We start from the raw sequence: 16,366 nt of genomic DNA on the forward strand, positions 1-16,366 counted from the left end.
TCTGCCAAACTGGGGTGGGAAGCAGTGACAGGACAGGCTTGGAGCAGCAGGATTACACGATATTTCTGTTCTCAGCTTTAGTGCTGGAGACACAGCTAAGCCAGGATCTAGGGCAGTGAATGGGGTGGGAGTTGGGGAGCTGATGGGGTCTGATATACCCTCCTTGGGTCAGCATCTCCCAGTCACCAGGGTTGAAGAGCTGTGGGATGTTTGTGGGGCCAAAGCCCGACCTGCATGATCTGAGCCACTGTAAGCAGTGCCCATGAAGGCAGTGTGAGGAGACTTGCAGGTGCGTAGGGAAAACGAGGGGATGAAGCCACCAAAAAATTTACATCCATTTTCACTTTGGCTCTGTGGATGGCACCAGCAGAAAGCAGGGACTTGAGGGCTCAATGGCAGTGAAGCAGGGCTGGCACAGACCCTTGAGGTGCAAACAATTTAACAGCAAGCCACCATTTTTGGTTTATTCTATTTGGTTCCTAAGGGATTACAATCACTGCATTGCCCCAGCTGACCCTGCTCTCAGGGGATCTGCAGGGTCTGGTTACTGCACTAGCACATACCCCTGGTGCAGACACAGACAAGGATGATCCCAGGCATCTCTGCAGGTCCTCAGGGAAGGTGAAATCCTCCTGCTTTGGTCACCCAACATAAACACACATTCAAAAAAGCAGCTCCTCCGGAGTGAATCCTCCCAGAACCCAGAAGGCAGCTGCCTGTCCCTGCTTCCATGTGTTGCTGCTGCTGGACACCTCAAGAGCAAGCGGCAGAGCTGGCAGCAGTGTCTGGCTCCTCTGTGGGCCTGGAGGTGCCACAAAAGGACTGGTGGCAGGTTAGGGCTGCTGGGGGGACTGGCTTGGAGGCATAACGTGGGGTCTCTGGATTCTTATCTGTAAAGGAGGAACAGGCCATGCTGGCAGTGTGGCATTGGCTCTGTGCTTTGTCACGGTGGCACGGATCCCAGTGCCGGCCAAAGCATCGGTGATGCTTCAGGATGAGGCACAGCTCCTGAGCTCCTTTGAGGCACAGGGCCAGGATTCAGAGCCCAGCCAAAGCTCCCAACACCCCATGGAAGCAGTAACCCGAGGACAGACCTGGAGTGAGGGATCAATGGCCTGGAGCTGCAGTTTCCAATGCCTTTCCAGAGAGTGGGAGCCTGTGGGCTCTGCTTGTTCTCCTGCCATCATTAAAGCTGGAGCAGGGAAGATGAGTGGAACTTGAGGACTGGGGTGAAGCAGAGCCTTGGTTGGGGGAGTTTTACAGGCATGTACTCACAGGAGAAGGGCCGTGTCCTCCACAAGGTCTCCTTGGCCCTGAGAGGGGAGAACAGAATAGGGAGAACATGTCAGCAGAGGCTGGGAGAACCCCTGCCTGATGCTGGTGTCTTGGTCAGATGGCAAAGGGGAGCAGTGACTGAATGCAGGGGTGAGATGGGGCTGCAAGAGGAGGAAAAGCCACATTGTGCACGCACATTTCCTGCCTTGCCACAAATGCAAATGAACCGAGGAACTTCCCAGAGATTCCTGGCTCCAGGGCTGGCAGGGAGCTGGGAGCAGAGGCAGGACACAGCTCCAGCTAGAGCCAGGGGCTTGGGACATCCCCTGGGTGTGGATGCCTCCGCAGGACCAAGGGCTGGGGAGGGGGGAAGGAGATGCTGGTTCTTCCATCCCAGCCTTGCACTTTGCCATTGTTCTGTTAACTCCCTGCCCTGCAGAAGACCAAGGTCCAATTCTTAAACTACTTTTCCTTGCTCTGGGCCAGCTCTTTCCAGACCCATGTGAATTGAAGTGGAAATCATTTGGGTGGTATGCAAATTAAAATTAAATAGAAAGCCCATCTGTAACCAAGTATTGGGTGAGATGAGGAAGAAGTGCAAACACTCCCTAACATGGGGGAAAAGGAAAGCTAACATTCAACCCACTGATGCTATTGCACCCCTGAGCAACAGATGTCTGGAAAAGAGGCTGGAAGATATTAAAAGGTCACTCAACCCCTCTCCAAGGGCAGGGTCCCCCTGCCCAAACCAGACGAGTTCTACCAGTGGTAGATCTTTCAAATGTGGATTTTTGATCAGTTTTCTCTCGACACCCAGCCTGCCACATGCCCAGAACCCAGCACCCAGCCCTGTGCCGGTCCAGCCCTGCTCACCCCTGGTGCCGGCGGCGGTGCTGGCGGCAGAGGCGCAGGGCCAGGCAGCCGAGGGCAAACAGGAGGCAGAGCAGAGCCAGGGCTCCCAGCAGGATGCCGAGGAAGGCAGCCAGGCTGATGGCCAGCCACTCACACTGGAGGCCAGCTGGAGAGTAGATGGAGAAGGGCAGGCAGCTGCGGATGGGGAGGGAGGAGCTGTGATGCTGTGGGAGAAGCAGCTGAGCAGGGTGGCCTTGTCCACCCCAGGGCTGCTGCTACCTGCACGTGGGCCCTTCGGGCAGGTGCTGGCACTGGCCACCGTGCTGGCAGTAGCCCATCTTGCAGGGGGAGATGCAGACGAAGCCAATGGTCCCCATGTAGTGGAGCTGGTAGCCTTTGTAGCCGTACAGTGAGCAGGGGAAATAGTCCCTCAGCTCATCCACTGTCACTGGGGAGGGAAAGCACACGGGTTCGGCCTTGCAGCAACACCCCTTGATGCTTCTCCAAGCTGGACCTGTGGCTGGGTTTGGGAGGCTGCCCACCCACCTCCCCCATGGGTGTGAACCAATCCCTGGGGCATAGGGCTATGGGGACAATGGGGACAGGGGGGTACTCCCCAGCTCCGCGCCAGGAGCAACTCACGCTTCACCAGGTCGGTGATGTTGTCCTGGTGCAGGCGCTGGAAGAGCAGCCCCGTGCCCGCCTCCCGCTGCCCCCGCCGCCCGTTGAAGGCGCCGGTGATGGCCGCGGGCAGCTCCTCGTTCAGGAAGCGGATGACGGTCCCGCGGCTGTCATAGGCAAACTCAGACACCACCACAAAGGTGAAGCCATCGCTGTCTGTCCTGCAGGGAAAAGAGAGGGCTGCTGGTGGAGCTGCTGCTGCCTCTCAGAGTGACTGAGCCTCACCGTGCCTCAGTATTCCCATTTGGGCGATGGTAAGGAAGGGATGAGGTAGGAGGGGAAGGTGCCAACAGACTCGTGTCTCCAAGGGTTTACAGCAGCAGGCTGGAAAAACAGACTCTGAGCTGGGGAAAAACGCCCTTTTGTGCACCAAACTCTCTGGCCCCATGCTCAGCCCTGCCCCGCCCGATCCTTGGGGGCGTCACAGGCTGCTTCACATCTGACTCACATCTGGGTGATGTTGGTGTTGCTCTGGAAAGCCTTTACCTCCAGGGAGTTCAGGATGGCTGAGACCTGCAGTGGGGGGAGCAGGAAGGGATTAGGGGAGCAGAATGACACCAGCATGGGGAAAGTTTGAAGAGAGATGCAGGAATTGTGGCCAAGCCCCAAGGGCTGCCCTGGCCTTTGGTTCATTCACTTGGCACAGGGCCACGGCTGCAGCCATCACCATGCAATTGGTGCTTCCTCCCTCTGGGCTTGTGGATCTGCTGGAGCCTCAGAGATCCCATGGGAGGGCATACAGAGGCATGGGCACTCCCAGCTGCCAAGCTGCCCAGTATGCCAGTGTGCCCCCTGCTCTGAGCCCACCCACTCCAGTGACATACAGTGCTGTTGACTTCCTCAGCAGTGGCGTTTTGCAGTGTCTTGATCCTCATCTGGATGCTTCTCCGAGGGAGACCTGCTTGGGGAAAGCCACGGTGGTGGCTCTGGTATCACAGGACCAGGGTGAGTGGGGTCGTGTTTCACCCCTCATGGGGCACAGGTACCCACCTGAGCTGGGCAGCGGCTGAAAATCCCCCCCTGCCACCACGCAGTGCTGGTCGGTGAAAGCCGGGGGGCAGGTGCAGGTGGGGACACAAGTGATGGGGTGAAGGTGGCAGCGTCCCCCGTTGCTGCAGTAGCCCTCAGGGCAGGAGTGGTAGCCACAGGCTGAGCCACAGCCTGGCCTCTCACCTGTGGGATGGAGAGCATGGTAGAGGCATGAACCTGGCTGCAGGGCAGAGCCCCAGCTCTCTGAAGCATCCTCAGCTGCTCCATAAGGCCTTTCTTCCAAGTTTTGTTTTGATTTTCTTTAATGTGTTAGGAGTTTTAGTATGACTTCAAGGAAAAGCCCCACTCCCCCTCCTTCCAGCTGGAGCCATTTGCCCTTCTTAAATCCCAGCATTAGAACAAGAGCAAAAGCCATCAACTCAACCCCACCAAAACAATCTGAAAATAAGGCTTGATTTAGCCCCCAACCTCCGCATGTGCATTTGAACTTTGCTGGGATGAGAATTTTTTTCTCAAGGAGAAAAATTGCATGGGAAAAATTTCTCTTCCCAGCGGATTAGTGAGATCGACAGCCTGGGAACACAAGTGGTGGCTGGACTCTGGTCTCTTCTGCAAATGACAGCAAGGGCTTGGGCACAGAGCTCAGGCAGCTCCCCCTTCTCTCCTCTCTGGCCAGCCTGGCTCCCTCAGGAATTCTCTTCCACAGAGCCTGGGGTGATGGGGACGAGGACCATGCCTGTCAGGGCCCCATACTCACCCTGCTCGCTGGCCAGGCAGGAGCAGAGGTAGCTGCCCACAGTGTTGGTGCAGGTGCTGTTCCCCGGGCACTCCGTCCCCTGCGTGCACTCATCGATATCTGCCGGGGCAGCGCACCATGGCACCGGGACAAGCACCTTGGCAGGGGTCCCAGTGGCCATGGTGTCAGCCCTTGTCACCTGAGCAATGCTCTCCATCCCCCGTCAGGCCAGCTGGGCAGGGGCCACAGCCACGGAAAGGGTCACATCCCACACCAGGGAAGCATCCCTGGGAGCAGGGGTCCGGAGGGTCCTGGCAGAAGGCACCTGAGTAGCCGCTCTCGCATCTGCAGGCTGCCAGCTGGGAAGGGGATAGTGACACTGGCTTAGGGAACGTGAGGAGGATGGGTGGACAGAGAAGACAGCCAGCACAGCTGGCATGGGGACAGGCACAGTGTGTTGCCAGAGGAGCTTTCTGGGACACTACCTGCAGGGAAGACTCCCTGAGAGTGACAGTGTTGCTGTAGTCACAGTCCTGGCTCCTGCTGCATCTGCAAAGGGTGAAGCGGAGCTGGAGGAGTGCAGAGATGTTGTTGGAGCCAACAGCCTCCAGGCTGATGGTGAATGGTGCTATCCCACGGGGCTCCCATATGAGGGTCCCATTCTCTGCCGGGACGACAGGTAGGAGTCAGAGGTGGCAGAGGAATTCCATCCCATTCCTTTCCATCCCAGCTGCTCCATCTCTCCTTCCTTACCCGATATGTTGAGCTCCCGTGAGAGATGGGGAATGAAGCGTGCACCTGCCCCCAAGGCATGGTACTGCCTTGTGACCTTCTCTGTCCTGAAGGCTGTGATTGATGCGTCACCGGTGATGACAGGAGGGAAGGCATCTGAGGAGAGAGCAGCCCAGCACACATGTGGCCTTGTCACCCCTTGTCTCCGGCTCCCTCCTGGTGAGGATGGGAACCCAGGCAGACGCTGTCACGGCTGCCCACCAACAAGGCCCTTATGTTGCACAGCATGGTGGCATCTCCCAGGTTTGGAGAGAAGCCAGAAATGCAGTTCCAGGAAATGCAATTCCAAAACCTTGATGGGAACTTCCTGCTGGTGGCATCTCCCAGGACTGGAGACAAGCCAGCTGGGCAGTGCAAATCCAAGACCTTGGTGACTTCTTTTCTGTCTCATATGAAGCAAGGGAGCCCAGGAAAGGAGCAGGGCACTGCCCAGTTACATCCAAGCCATGCCCTCTCAGAGGTGAGGATGTGCTCCACTTACTGAGTGCTGTCTTCCTCTGCTGGAAGTCAGCTGCAAAGCTCTGGGTGGCCAGGCCCAGGGCCAAGTTCCCTGTGCTCAGTGAATCATAGATGCACTCCTTGCTGCCACGACACTGAGAGGCCACCAGCTGGTACTGGCTTTCATTCTTCTGCCGCAGCCGAGACAAGAAGAAGGGTGTGAAGCTCAGTGCTGGTGAGTCCGGAGGCTGAGTGAACAGGCTGTGCTTCCCAACAGCCCCTGCAAGAGAGCACACCATGGGTACAGGCCATTTTAAGGTTTGTTGTATTTTAGGGTTCCTTTTCACAGAGCAGTGAGGACACCAAACACCTTCCCTTGACATTGCTTTTGCTCAGGCAAATGTTTAAAAATCTCAAGCCAAAGCATGGCCAGGAGGCGCAGAAAGGAGAGGATCATCAAGAGGGATCCTATGCCTGGACTTACAGGTCATCCCATAGCTGTAGATCTCCTCCTCACTGCTGTTCACAGGGATGCTGGTACCATTTGGCATCTGGAAGTCATCTGCAGGGTCATGGTCCCACACACCTGGTGGAGCATCACCAGAGTGCTGGAATCCCCCATGCCAGGGTTGACCTCCTCTCTGGTGCTGGCCAGTGTTTAGTTCATACCCAGGTGTCCCTGCCCTCACAAGCATGATTCCCCAGTTTTCCAGTCTACTTTGGAGTGGGAAGAGAATTTGCACCCCGGCTGTGCCAGGAGCCCTCACCCAGGAGGCCCCTGGTGCTGTTGCGGTACCAGTCGGGCAGGCTGCAGACCACGCTGAGGATCCCGGAGGTGGCTGAGACAGAGACAGCGATGGTCCCATCGAAGACGGCCGTGACAGAGGAGGCGTTGACTAGCAGGACACCAGGGCTGTAGTACACCTCGTCACCCAGCTCTGCAAGAGAAAGAGAGCACAGAGGGAGAGTCCATGCAAGGCTGGGACCTGAAATGACAACCATGGATTCCTGGAGGGGAGTGCTCCCCATGCACCCCACCCAGATCAGAGACAGGTGCAGGTGAGAGACATTTAATGGATCTCAGGATGGCTGCCCTAGCACTGGGCAGGGCTGGTCCCAGGGGATGGAGACATTTCTGGGCCCCCCCACATACATTTAGCATTTAACAGCAGACCCTGCTCACCTTGGGAATAGGAAAACTGGATGGTTTCGTTGTTCAGGAGGACTTGGATGTCATCCTGGCTCCCCAAGATCCACTCAACCTGAAAATTGTGGTAGATGTCCCAGTCAGACCCTCTGCTTGTCCCTTCCTGCTGTCCCTCCATGCTGGGAACAATTATTAACTCTGTCCTCCTCCAGCCCAGGAAGAGAGGTTCAGCCTGGGGCCTGTGTTGGTGTGTTCTTCACCCCAGCAGACACACAGTACAGCAGCTTTGATGTTTGCACAGAAGAGGACAGAGAGCTGCCTGTCACTGCTGGCAAGGGACATGCCCAGGCCACCACCACTGCTCAGCTGACCTTGACAGCACGGAGAGCTGTGCTGGGGGGCTCCCAGCTCTGAGCCCCCTCCTCATGCTGTTCAATGCCTGCTCCTGGTGACACCAGGACATTCTGCTTAATTAAGCTAAATGGCTGTGGGGAGCAATTCTGCAAAGTCAGGAAGAGCAGCCGCTTGTGCTAAAGTGTCAGGACAAGGAGTGTGCAATGGAAAAGGTGAAGCACGTCATGTTCCTCCAGAGTCTCCAGCCCTTGCTGGCCTGTTTGCAGGAGGTGTTAGACCTGTGCCTGGTGAGTATTAGTCCATTTCCCCACTAATAGTACTTTGTTAGAGTGGTGGGAGGTGGCAGGAAAAGAAGAGGAGATGCCTCTTGGGTCCCATCCACTTGTAGGTGATGCAGAGGTAATGCCCAGCTTGCCAGAGAGGTATTTCCCATTAGAGGCTCAAACTCATACCCAGGACACTCCTACTCACTGTTGTGGTGGTGTTGGAGATGTACTGGGCAGCAAAGGCCACAAAGTTGGTGGCCTGGGCCATGCCAGTCTGTGCTGTGCGCCCGTGCAAAACGAAGCTGGTCTGGGCATCACTGGCCAGCAGCAGGACAAAGTCCCCAAGCCCATTGAAGGTGTAGGTGAGTCCATCCAGGGTGGTGATGTGAGGGTCCCCAAAGGCACCAGCTGGGGTCCAAAGGAGATGGAGACATTTTGGGCAGAGGAAGAAGAACAAATGCTGGTATCATTTCAGGAAGGAGAGCAGCCCCAGAGCTGCTCAGTGGTGGCTCAGCAGTCCCCACTGGCATGTTGCAAAGCGTGGCTGAAGCATGGGGTCCATGCACAGCTCAGTGCCCTGGCACAGCAGAGGCAGAGCCTGGGGACTCACCGGGGGTGGGTGGCACGTATCCTTCACAGTCAACCCTCGGTCTCTTCTCAGCAAACCTGGCACAGAACCGGGGCTTCCCCACACGCCGGCAGCACCAGTCGAACGCTTCCAGCTCCGTGTCTGTGGAGGAATGTGATGGGGTGTGTCAGGGCCCTTGCTCTGACTGTGCTTGATGCTTGGGGTATTTTAGAGTGAGGGAATGCCAGTTCCCACTTACCAGTGGCAGTGTGGAAGGGGAGGCTCCACGCTCTCTCCTGCCAGCCTTCCAGCAAGCTCCCACCTTGGTACAGACATCGTACCCCAGCTCCGGCTGGGCTGGGGGACGCAGTGCGCAGCATCCTCACCGAGGTGTCTGCTGGGCCTGAAATAGTGTGGGGATCACAGCCGCCCCCAGAGCAGGAGGGGACCATCTCCCCGCCCTGCTGCTGCTCCTGGGGGGCTGTCCTTGGCACCTCTGCTCCAGTGGTAGCGGGGATCCAGCTCTGCCTGGGGCCGGGAGCAGGGGCATGGTGGCAGCTGGCTGTTCCACGTGGCTGGCGCTGGCTCTGTGTCCAGCCACGCCAGGCACTGCAGCCTGTAATTCACCCGGGAGCGACTGTCCAGTCTGTAAATCCACAGCCCACGCACATCTGGAGGAGCAACCAGAGAACAACACTGCTCAGCCAGGGTCTCGCCTTGTGCTGAGGGATCCCGTGGGACAGCTGTCCCTGGCCACTGACCTCACACAAGGTCTCCAGGCTCCCTCTAGAGCCAGCAGGGCTGTGGCAAGCCACAGGAGGACATAGGACACCCACAGTCTGCTCTTGGTGGCCAGCTCTTGCCCGGTGGCTTTGCTGGCCCACTACCTCCCAGGGATGCATGCTGGGGACATGCTCCTGGCACGGAGCACACAGCTCCTTCCATCCCCACCCACCCCAAGGAGCCCCCGGGGCCGTACCGGAGCCGCTGCTGCTGTGCTGGTCTGGTCGGTACTTGACAGCTGGTGGCTTCTGAGTCAGCTCGTTGTTTTGGGCATAGCCATTGCCGCTGTGTGGAGAGAGGAGGTTTGAGGTCATCCTCCCAACACAACCCTCCTCCTCCCCCCGCAGAGCAGCTGGGGTGGGAACTACTGCTGTGTGCAAAAGAAAGGGTTTAAATGGGGCAGGATTGCTCCAGGAGTGGGAGCTGGGCTCTCCCGGGGGTAATTCCTCCAACAGTCTCAACACAGTGCTGGAACAAATCTCAGCTGTCCCAAACCCCAGTGACACGCGTGCAGCACCTGGAGAAGCCGATCAGCACGTTGGCTGCAGCCAGCCTGGTGTAGTCCCAGCGCATCCCACCGTCCTGGTAGAGCAGCAGGGCGAAGGAGCGGCTCCCGTCGGTGCTGAGCACTGCCTGGTAGGTGCTCGTCTGGAGAACCCAAGGCACCCCCTTAGCACTCCCAGAGCCTCCCCTGCTCTCCCTGCAGAGCGGACTGAGGCTTGAAACAGGCACCAGCGTCCTCTCTGTCACCTGGGTCCTGCACTGCTCACCTGAGTGTCATCCCTCCGGGATGGGTATGCTGGAGCTTTCTCCCACGTCACCTTCAAGGTCCATTTTGCTGCATAGGGGATTTTTAGGTATTTCTCAATCTTTGCTTCCACATCTTGGACAATGGGGTCTTGGGTAGAGCTGAGTGTAGAGTACTCCTGCCAGATGGTAAGAGAGGGAATTAAATGAGTGAGCCGGGAATTGGATTCTCCCAGAAAACCTCTGGTGGCCCTCACCTGGTACCAAGTGGTGCCAACACCCTTAGAAAAGTCTGCATCATCCCAAAAGGCAGCCACCATTGGCAAGCTCTCCCGGCCAGTGAAGCCCCGGGGAGGGGGGTTGGGGTTGGACGGGACATAGTTGTCCGTGGGTGGAAAAATGATCTGTCCGTTATCTGTAAACTAACCAAAAAACTTGTTATTTGCTGACTGGGATAGCTTTTAGCCTCCATGGGTAAACAGAAACCAACCATTTTAAATGTTAAAAGATAGATTAAATTTGATTTCTGCTCCGTTTCAATGTTTGGGGTTTTTCTACCAAAAAGGCAGCACATCCATTATGTGCTCACCAAAGGGGGCACTCACATAGAGAGCATCTCGCAGTGACTTCCCAAAGGGAAATCCAATTTCTGGCTTGAAGAGGGGTGAGTTAAAATCCACCATCCTCCGGACGTATTCTTGATCCCCTCCTTCCACGCCAAAGGGGTAGAGTGAAGTCGCTGGCTCTGCCATGGGCAGGAGATCAATGAAAAAGGTGTGAAATCATTAATGTCTGCTTTATCCATCCTGCAGCCAGGACAAACCCACCTGCTTGCTGCCAGGATGCTGTGCCTGTGCTCTGATGGATTGTAATCCAATTCTCAACCCACTTTTGGGATGCTCTCAAATATCCTATTTTGTCTTTTCCCATTAATCTGGCAGCCCAATGTGCAATGCAGATGAGATACCCCAGACCAGGCCACACCCTTGTCCATCACAATGCTTGACTGGCTGAAAACACCTTTCCTGCTCTTGTCCTTGGGAAAAATAAAATCTACTTACTGATAAGCTCATGGGTGGGTTGGGGCTCAGGTGCAGGAATTCTGTGCCCAGTGGTGGTGTGGGCGGATGTGCTCAGTTCGGTGGACGGTCCTCTCTGTGTCCCAAAGGTGTGAGACAGGGTGGTGGCAGGGCTGGTGGTGGCTGGTGGTGTCACTGGTGCCGTGGTGCCTGGGAGACTTCCCTCCTCCTTGGCTGGGCTCACGGGGGCTGGGGATGCAATAGCTGTGGTGCCTCCTGCAGTGGTGGCAGCACTGTTCCCTGCAGTGGTGGCAGCGGTGCTGTCTGTAGTGGTGGCAGTGGTGGCAGTGGTGCTGTCTGCAGTGGTGGCAGCGCTGTTCCCTGCAGTGGTGGCAGTGGTGCTGTCTGCAGTGGTGGCAGTGCTGTTCCCTGAAGTGGTGGCAGTGGTGCTGCCTGCAGTGGTGGCAGTGGTGGCCGTGGTGGCAGTGGTGCTGCCTGTGGTGCTGGCCATGGTGTTCCCTGCAGCAGTGGCTGTGGTGCTGCCTCTGCTGATGGCTGTTTTCTCCTTCCAGGCAGGTGCCCCTGGAGATGTCTGGAAGGCAGGAGGTGACGTGCTCGCTGCTTGTCCCATGTCATGGTAGCTGATGGATGCAGGAGAAGTGGTGCCTGTAGCTGACTCGGTGTGAGTCTGTCCAGCTGCTGCCACCCCAGTTGCACCAACACCAAGCAGGGACAAGGGGGCTGTTGCTGCCTCCTCTGTTGGGCTGTGCAGGCTGGGGAGGGGAGAACCAGACACTGCAACAGCAGTGCTGGGACCAAGGACGCCCCAGGGTCCCAGAGTTGTCTCCACCACGGGGGTCCGTGCTGCTGGGGGTGGGACAGGCTGCCCACCTCCGCCTGTCTCGCTGTGTGTTACAGCAAGGGATGGGGCACTGCTGCTGCTGGTGGCCCGTGCTGTGGCAGGTGGCATGGCTGTGGTGACACTGGTCACAAAGGTCTCCCAGCCTGTGGAGGTGGTTGGCAGGTTAGCGTTGCTGGGGAATGTGCTGGTGGATGGTGTAGTGGCCAGCGTGGTGGCCACGCTTGTGCCACTGGTGTTGGAGTCAGGGACACGGGTACTGCTGGTGTTGGCTGCACCCTCAGTGCTGCTCTCAGAGCTGGTGATGTGCACATGGGCGGTGGTGTCCACATGGGCCGTGGTGTCCACATGGGCAGTGGTGCCTGTGGCACCTGTCTGGGATGCAGCTGTAGCCTCCCACACATTTGTGTGGCCAGCAGCCAGCGAGGAGATCCCAGTGGTGGGCTTGTTCTCAGTGGCAGGCGGCTCTAGTGATGGCCTGGCAGTGACAATCATGTGGCTGGGAGCTGGCTCTGCTGCACTGGCACCGGGGTTCTCCTCCGTGCTCACCTCCAAGAACCCCATCGCTCGCCCTGTGGTGCTGCCATTGGGCTGGGGGTCACCTGAAGCCCCCATTGCTTGCAGTGGGGCAGCCAGGGGCAGTGGGGATGTGACTGGTGCCATCTCTTGGGAGATGCTGGATGGGGACACCTCCAGAGCCATCCCTGCATTGGCTCTGTCTTCCAGGAGAGGGGGGACGTCTGTTTGTGATGCCATGGGGACAGTGACTGCTCTGGGTCCCCCAGGGGTATCTGATACAGCTCTGCCCATGCCTGTGTTGGGTGATGGCATCTCTGTCCCTGGAGCTTCCACAATTTGAGACCCAGCCCAGAGCACTGGGGTTAGTGCAGATCTGGGTGTGACGCCAGTTCCTGGGGTTGTTGAGCCTGCTGTGGGACCTGGCTGGCTGTGGCTGGAGTGTGCATCAGGCACAGGCAGGGTGGCTTCGGTGTCCCCCGGTATTGTGGTGGCACTGCCACTGGCCAGTGATGCTGATCCCATCCCTGCTTCACTAATTGGAGCGTTGCTAACAAAGGAGGATGGATGGGTAGCTGGCACAGTCCCAATGCCAAATGCAGCGGTGGAAGGTGGTGGTGCAGCAGCAGCAGCTCGAGGGTCACCGTCTGGCTTTGCTCCAGTGGTGCCGATGAGGGACAAAGGCATGGCCATGCTGGGAGTGGCTGAAGATCTACCTGCAGCAGCCTCTGCTGTGGTGGTCCCAAAGCCTGTTGAGAGGGACTGAGGGAGCAGAGAGCCCACGGAGCGTGGAAAGGGCCTTGGAGAGGGACCATCAGGGTCTTTGAGAGCTGCATGGGGGGACAGACTCATGCTGAGCCCCCCTGGTGTGTCCTTGGTCTCTGGGATGGCAGTGCCTGCTGTGGCTTTGGTACTGGCCTCATTCCTGATGGACACCAGCTCAGTACTGGTGGTTCCCAGAGGTGGGATGTGCTCTCCAGCTACGACATCCATTACTGTAGCCAGTGTGCCTGCAGCTTGTGTGGTGGCCTGGGGTTGGTTGGCAGTGCTGCCTGCAGGCAGCCCATGTCCAGCAGCGCCCGGGGCTGCACTGTGGCTGGGGGGGAACGTCCCTGCTGTGCCCAGCACAGCATCCTCAGGAAGCTGGGGCAAAAGGGCTGGAGGCAGCTGAGTGGGAGGCCCAGGAGGGTCCTGTGAGGCACTGTGGTCAGCGTTGGGTAAGGTACTTGTCCCTGGCTCTGCAGCCTTGCTGGTGCCAGTGGTGATAGAAGACAAGGCTCCTTCTGCAGCTGTGTCAGGGGGACTGGCTGAGGCTGCTGCCATCTTCATGGGGCTGCCCCTGTCCTGAGAGATGCTGGCAACTGTAGCCAAAGGTGAGGTGGCCTCATCCAGCCCCAGTATGACCTCCTGGGACAGGAGCATGGCAGTACTACATGGCTCAGCAGAGCTCCTGCTTATGCTGGGGGATGATGTCGATGTGCTGTGCTCATCCTGGGGGAGCAATGGCTCTGTGGTCCATGCTGTCACTGGCATCTGCTCCACGGTGACAGCACCCAGGGCAAGACCCACTGTGTGCCCCTTTGGCTTGAAGGACAGAGGCTGCATGTGCCAAGTGGTGGTGGGAGCTGGAGGGACGCCGGTTGGGTGGCCAGCAGCACCTGCAGAGGCAAGCCCAGCCCCTGACCCTGCCTGGGGGCTGCCTTGCATTGCTGGACCCCCAGGGAGAGCTGCAGGGCTGGGAGGCCCCTCCTGCTCACCACTACTTCCAGCTGGGACCAGCCCCCTCTCTGTTTCCTGAGGCACCAGGATGCCTGTGGAGCGAGACAAGGCAGCTCCAGCTGGATCAGCCCCGCCGCGGTCCCAGCAGGCAGGAACCTGCCCGCGGCCAGCTGCCTGCCGGCCTTACCTGAGCTCGGGCTGCCCGCGGGGGCGGCGGGCGGGCCGGGGGGAGAGGGGAGCTCTGCCCGTGCGGCGCTGGGGAGCTCCGGGCACACGGCCAGCTCTGAAGGCAGCTCGGCGCTGGTGCTCTCGGCCACATGGGAGATGCTGCCCGACTCGGATGGGTCCAGCGTGGGGACAAGGGGTTGCCCCTTCATCTCCCCGGCTTGTGCAGAAGGCAGGTGAGGGCAGGATGAGGAAAAAGCCAGCCCGGAGTCACCATCACCCCCAGCCCTCCTCCCTTCTGCGGGAGGACCAACACCAAGAACAGGACAGGGACCTTCCCCGAGGGTCAATCTCTCTATTTGATCCACAATTCCCGCCACCTTCCTCTGCTGCAGCTGGGGACCGTGACAAAGCTCTGGCACCCGCGGACAGGGACAGGACAAACCCCGGCCGGGCACTCGGGCTCCAGGGCAGCCTTGTAGCCGCCGGAGGGTTGCTCGCAGCCCATCACCCACACGGTATCAGCCACCTGGTCAGCCCGGCAGCAGTGCGAGGGACCCTGGCACTTACCTGGCAGCACCCAGAACCCCCACAGCACCCAGCTCCAGAGCGGCCACGGGCCCCGGCACCCCATCGTGCTTCTTCGGTGTCAGGAAGGAAGGCGACACGGCTGCAGCTCTCACCTTCTCAAGGGAGCGTGCAAGGGTGACTCCGCCGGTGAGCACTCCTCCAGGTGGGGGGGACAGGGACACCACGTGCCCTGCCTGGGGCACTGACGTCTCTGTGTCCTCGCAGCCTGCGCTGAGGTGGCAGCGTCCCAATTCCGGGCACCCACTGATGCTGGGGGCCACACCCATTTTGCCATGGGAAGCTTTAAGGTCCTTTCCAGGCCGACCCCACTGTTGACAGCCCGCGGCTGGGGTCCCCAACCCCTGAGGAGCCACCCCGGGGGGTTCAAAGTCACTTGGCCTAAAGACAATGGGATGGCAGGTGGGAACAGGGGTCCCAAACATCTCTGGGAGAGGTGGGTCAGTCCTGGGCTCTGCACCCCCATCCTGGTTGCTGTCAGGTCCCTCCACACTTGGCTGCACGGCTGATAACCCCTGGCAGGGGTTGGCTTGTCACCAAGGAGGAAGAAGGAAGGAGCAGGCTACGGCTGGTGCCTTGGGGTCCCACGTATTGACCCTGCCCTGTCCCCCCTTCGGCACTGCCGGTCGCAGGCGTTATCTGCACATCGCGGCAAACGCCCACACAAACCCGGATGGAGTGGGGGGAGTGTCCCCGCACAGGTGGCGGGGCCAGGCACTGCCCTGGGTTACAGGTCACCTTCCACCAGCGACAGAGGCCGGACAGACCCTGCTGCGTGAACGGAGCCAGTGAGGCCACTGCAGCAAATGTGTTTGCTTCTTCACAAGGTCTCCCCCATCTCCAGGATCACTTAAGGAGAGGGAAGTAAGTTAGTGATGGTGTTGTGCCTTCCTCGCTTCACTGACAGCCCTGCCATGGGGCTGCACCTCACACAGGAAAACAGAAGCACAGAGTCCCAAGCAGTGGCGCGTGACTGTGCTCACAGCAGCACCAGCTCCCTGTCCCCACGCTCAGGGAGGGCCAGGGGACCAGAGCAGAGGGAGCTGTGGGTGCACAGGATGTGGCCAGGTACCATCTGCCACAAGGATGGATCCATGGTCATACCAAGGCAGCCCTTCCTCACCATGGAGAGACCATGGCAGGGTCTCTCCTCTGGAGCACCAGCTCTGGAGCAGAGTATCCTGGGGAGCAGGTACCACCACTATCAATGGACCTGGTGCGTTTGGGCACCAAGATCCTCCTCCACCTGATCCCAAGATCCCTTCCTGATGCTGTTAGAAGGCACCCTGCAGGAAACCCAGCCAAGGGGCTCTGATACCCACCTGGAGAGGGCAGTGAGCACTGACACCGGGTCTGGGACCCCACAGGGGCCACCCCTCCACTCCCACACCTGCTCCCGGCTCTGTCTGCAGCAGAGGCACCCGGTTGCACAACAGCCACACGTGGGTGGGAGCGACGCCGGTCCCGCCACTCCCTGCCCGGGCATGAGTCAGGTGGCAGCCGGGCAAGGGGGGCTCCCCTGCAGGCAAACACTGCCCACTCAGAGCAGGCAAAACCATACCCGGCCTTCAAGCGTTGGGCCTGGGGGTGGGATATACTGTGACTAACTCCAGCAGCCCTGGATGGGGAGAACTTTGCACCCTAAGGCAGCCTGGGAGGACTCAGCAGGAGGTTTAAAGGTGCACATGTCACACAGCTTCCTGGGGATTCCCAGAGTCTGTGCATCCCCTCCCGAGCTTCATCTCACTGCGGATCCCAAGGTCACAGTCCCAGCTGCCTGCAGGGAGGAACCAGCACCCATGGATGTGTGGCCTGTCCCGGTGTGTTGGTCGGGATAAACCTGGGAGATGGCCATAGGTACCCTCAGCCTC

General features: G+C 58.8%; 1 protein-coding gene across 3 annotated transcripts; it reads right to left on the minus strand.

Moving 5' to 3' along the window:
* Positions 1–460: 460 nt before the first annotated feature.
* MUC4 (mucin 4, cell surface associated) lies at positions 461–10,359 on the minus strand. Of its 3 annotated transcripts, XM_041467681.1 has the most exons (26): positions 10,235–10,321; positions 9,887–10,044; positions 9,653–9,808; positions 9,400–9,530; positions 9,079–9,167; positions 8,594–8,770; positions 8,359–8,502; positions 8,142–8,261; positions 7,737–7,939; positions 6,948–7,026; positions 6,532–6,702; positions 6,249–6,350; positions 5,808–6,044; positions 5,288–5,422; positions 5,020–5,198; positions 4,734–4,893; positions 4,556–4,654; positions 3,799–3,981; positions 3,633–3,706; positions 3,257–3,321; positions 2,770–2,969; positions 2,407–2,575; positions 2,149–2,322; positions 1,276–1,313; positions 1,095–1,192; positions 461–890 (listed from the first exon to the last, which is right to left on the minus strand). In XM_041467681.1, the coding sequence occupies exons 2-26, from the start codon at positions 9,947–9,949 to the stop codon at positions 834–836; spliced, it is 3,303 nt and encodes a 1,100-aa protein (XP_041323615.1). In that variant the 5' UTR covers positions 9,950–10,044; positions 10,235–10,321; the 3' UTR covers positions 461–833. The 3 variants fall into 3 exon arrangements, 2 of the variants coding, with proteins under 2 accessions (XP_041323615.1, XP_041323616.1); XM_041467682.1 differs by lacking the exons at positions 9,400–9,530; positions 9,887–10,044; positions 10,235–10,321 and having other exon boundaries at positions 9,653–9,744; XR_005955161.1 differs by lacking the exons at positions 461–890; positions 1,095–1,192; positions 1,276–1,313; positions 2,149–2,322; positions 2,407–2,575 and having other exon boundaries at positions 2,840–3,132; positions 3,257–3,706; positions 9,887–10,051; positions 10,235–10,359.
* Between the last annotated feature and the right edge of the window lie 6,007 nt (positions 10,360–16,366).

This window comes from Pyrgilauda ruficollis, unplaced genomic scaffold (assembly GCF_017590135.1).
Source record: "Pyrgilauda ruficollis isolate IOZ18807 unplaced genomic scaffold, ASM1759013v1 scaffold21, whole genome shotgun sequence".
Taxonomy (NCBI): Eukaryota; Metazoa; Chordata; class Aves; order Passeriformes; family Passeridae; genus Pyrgilauda; species Pyrgilauda ruficollis.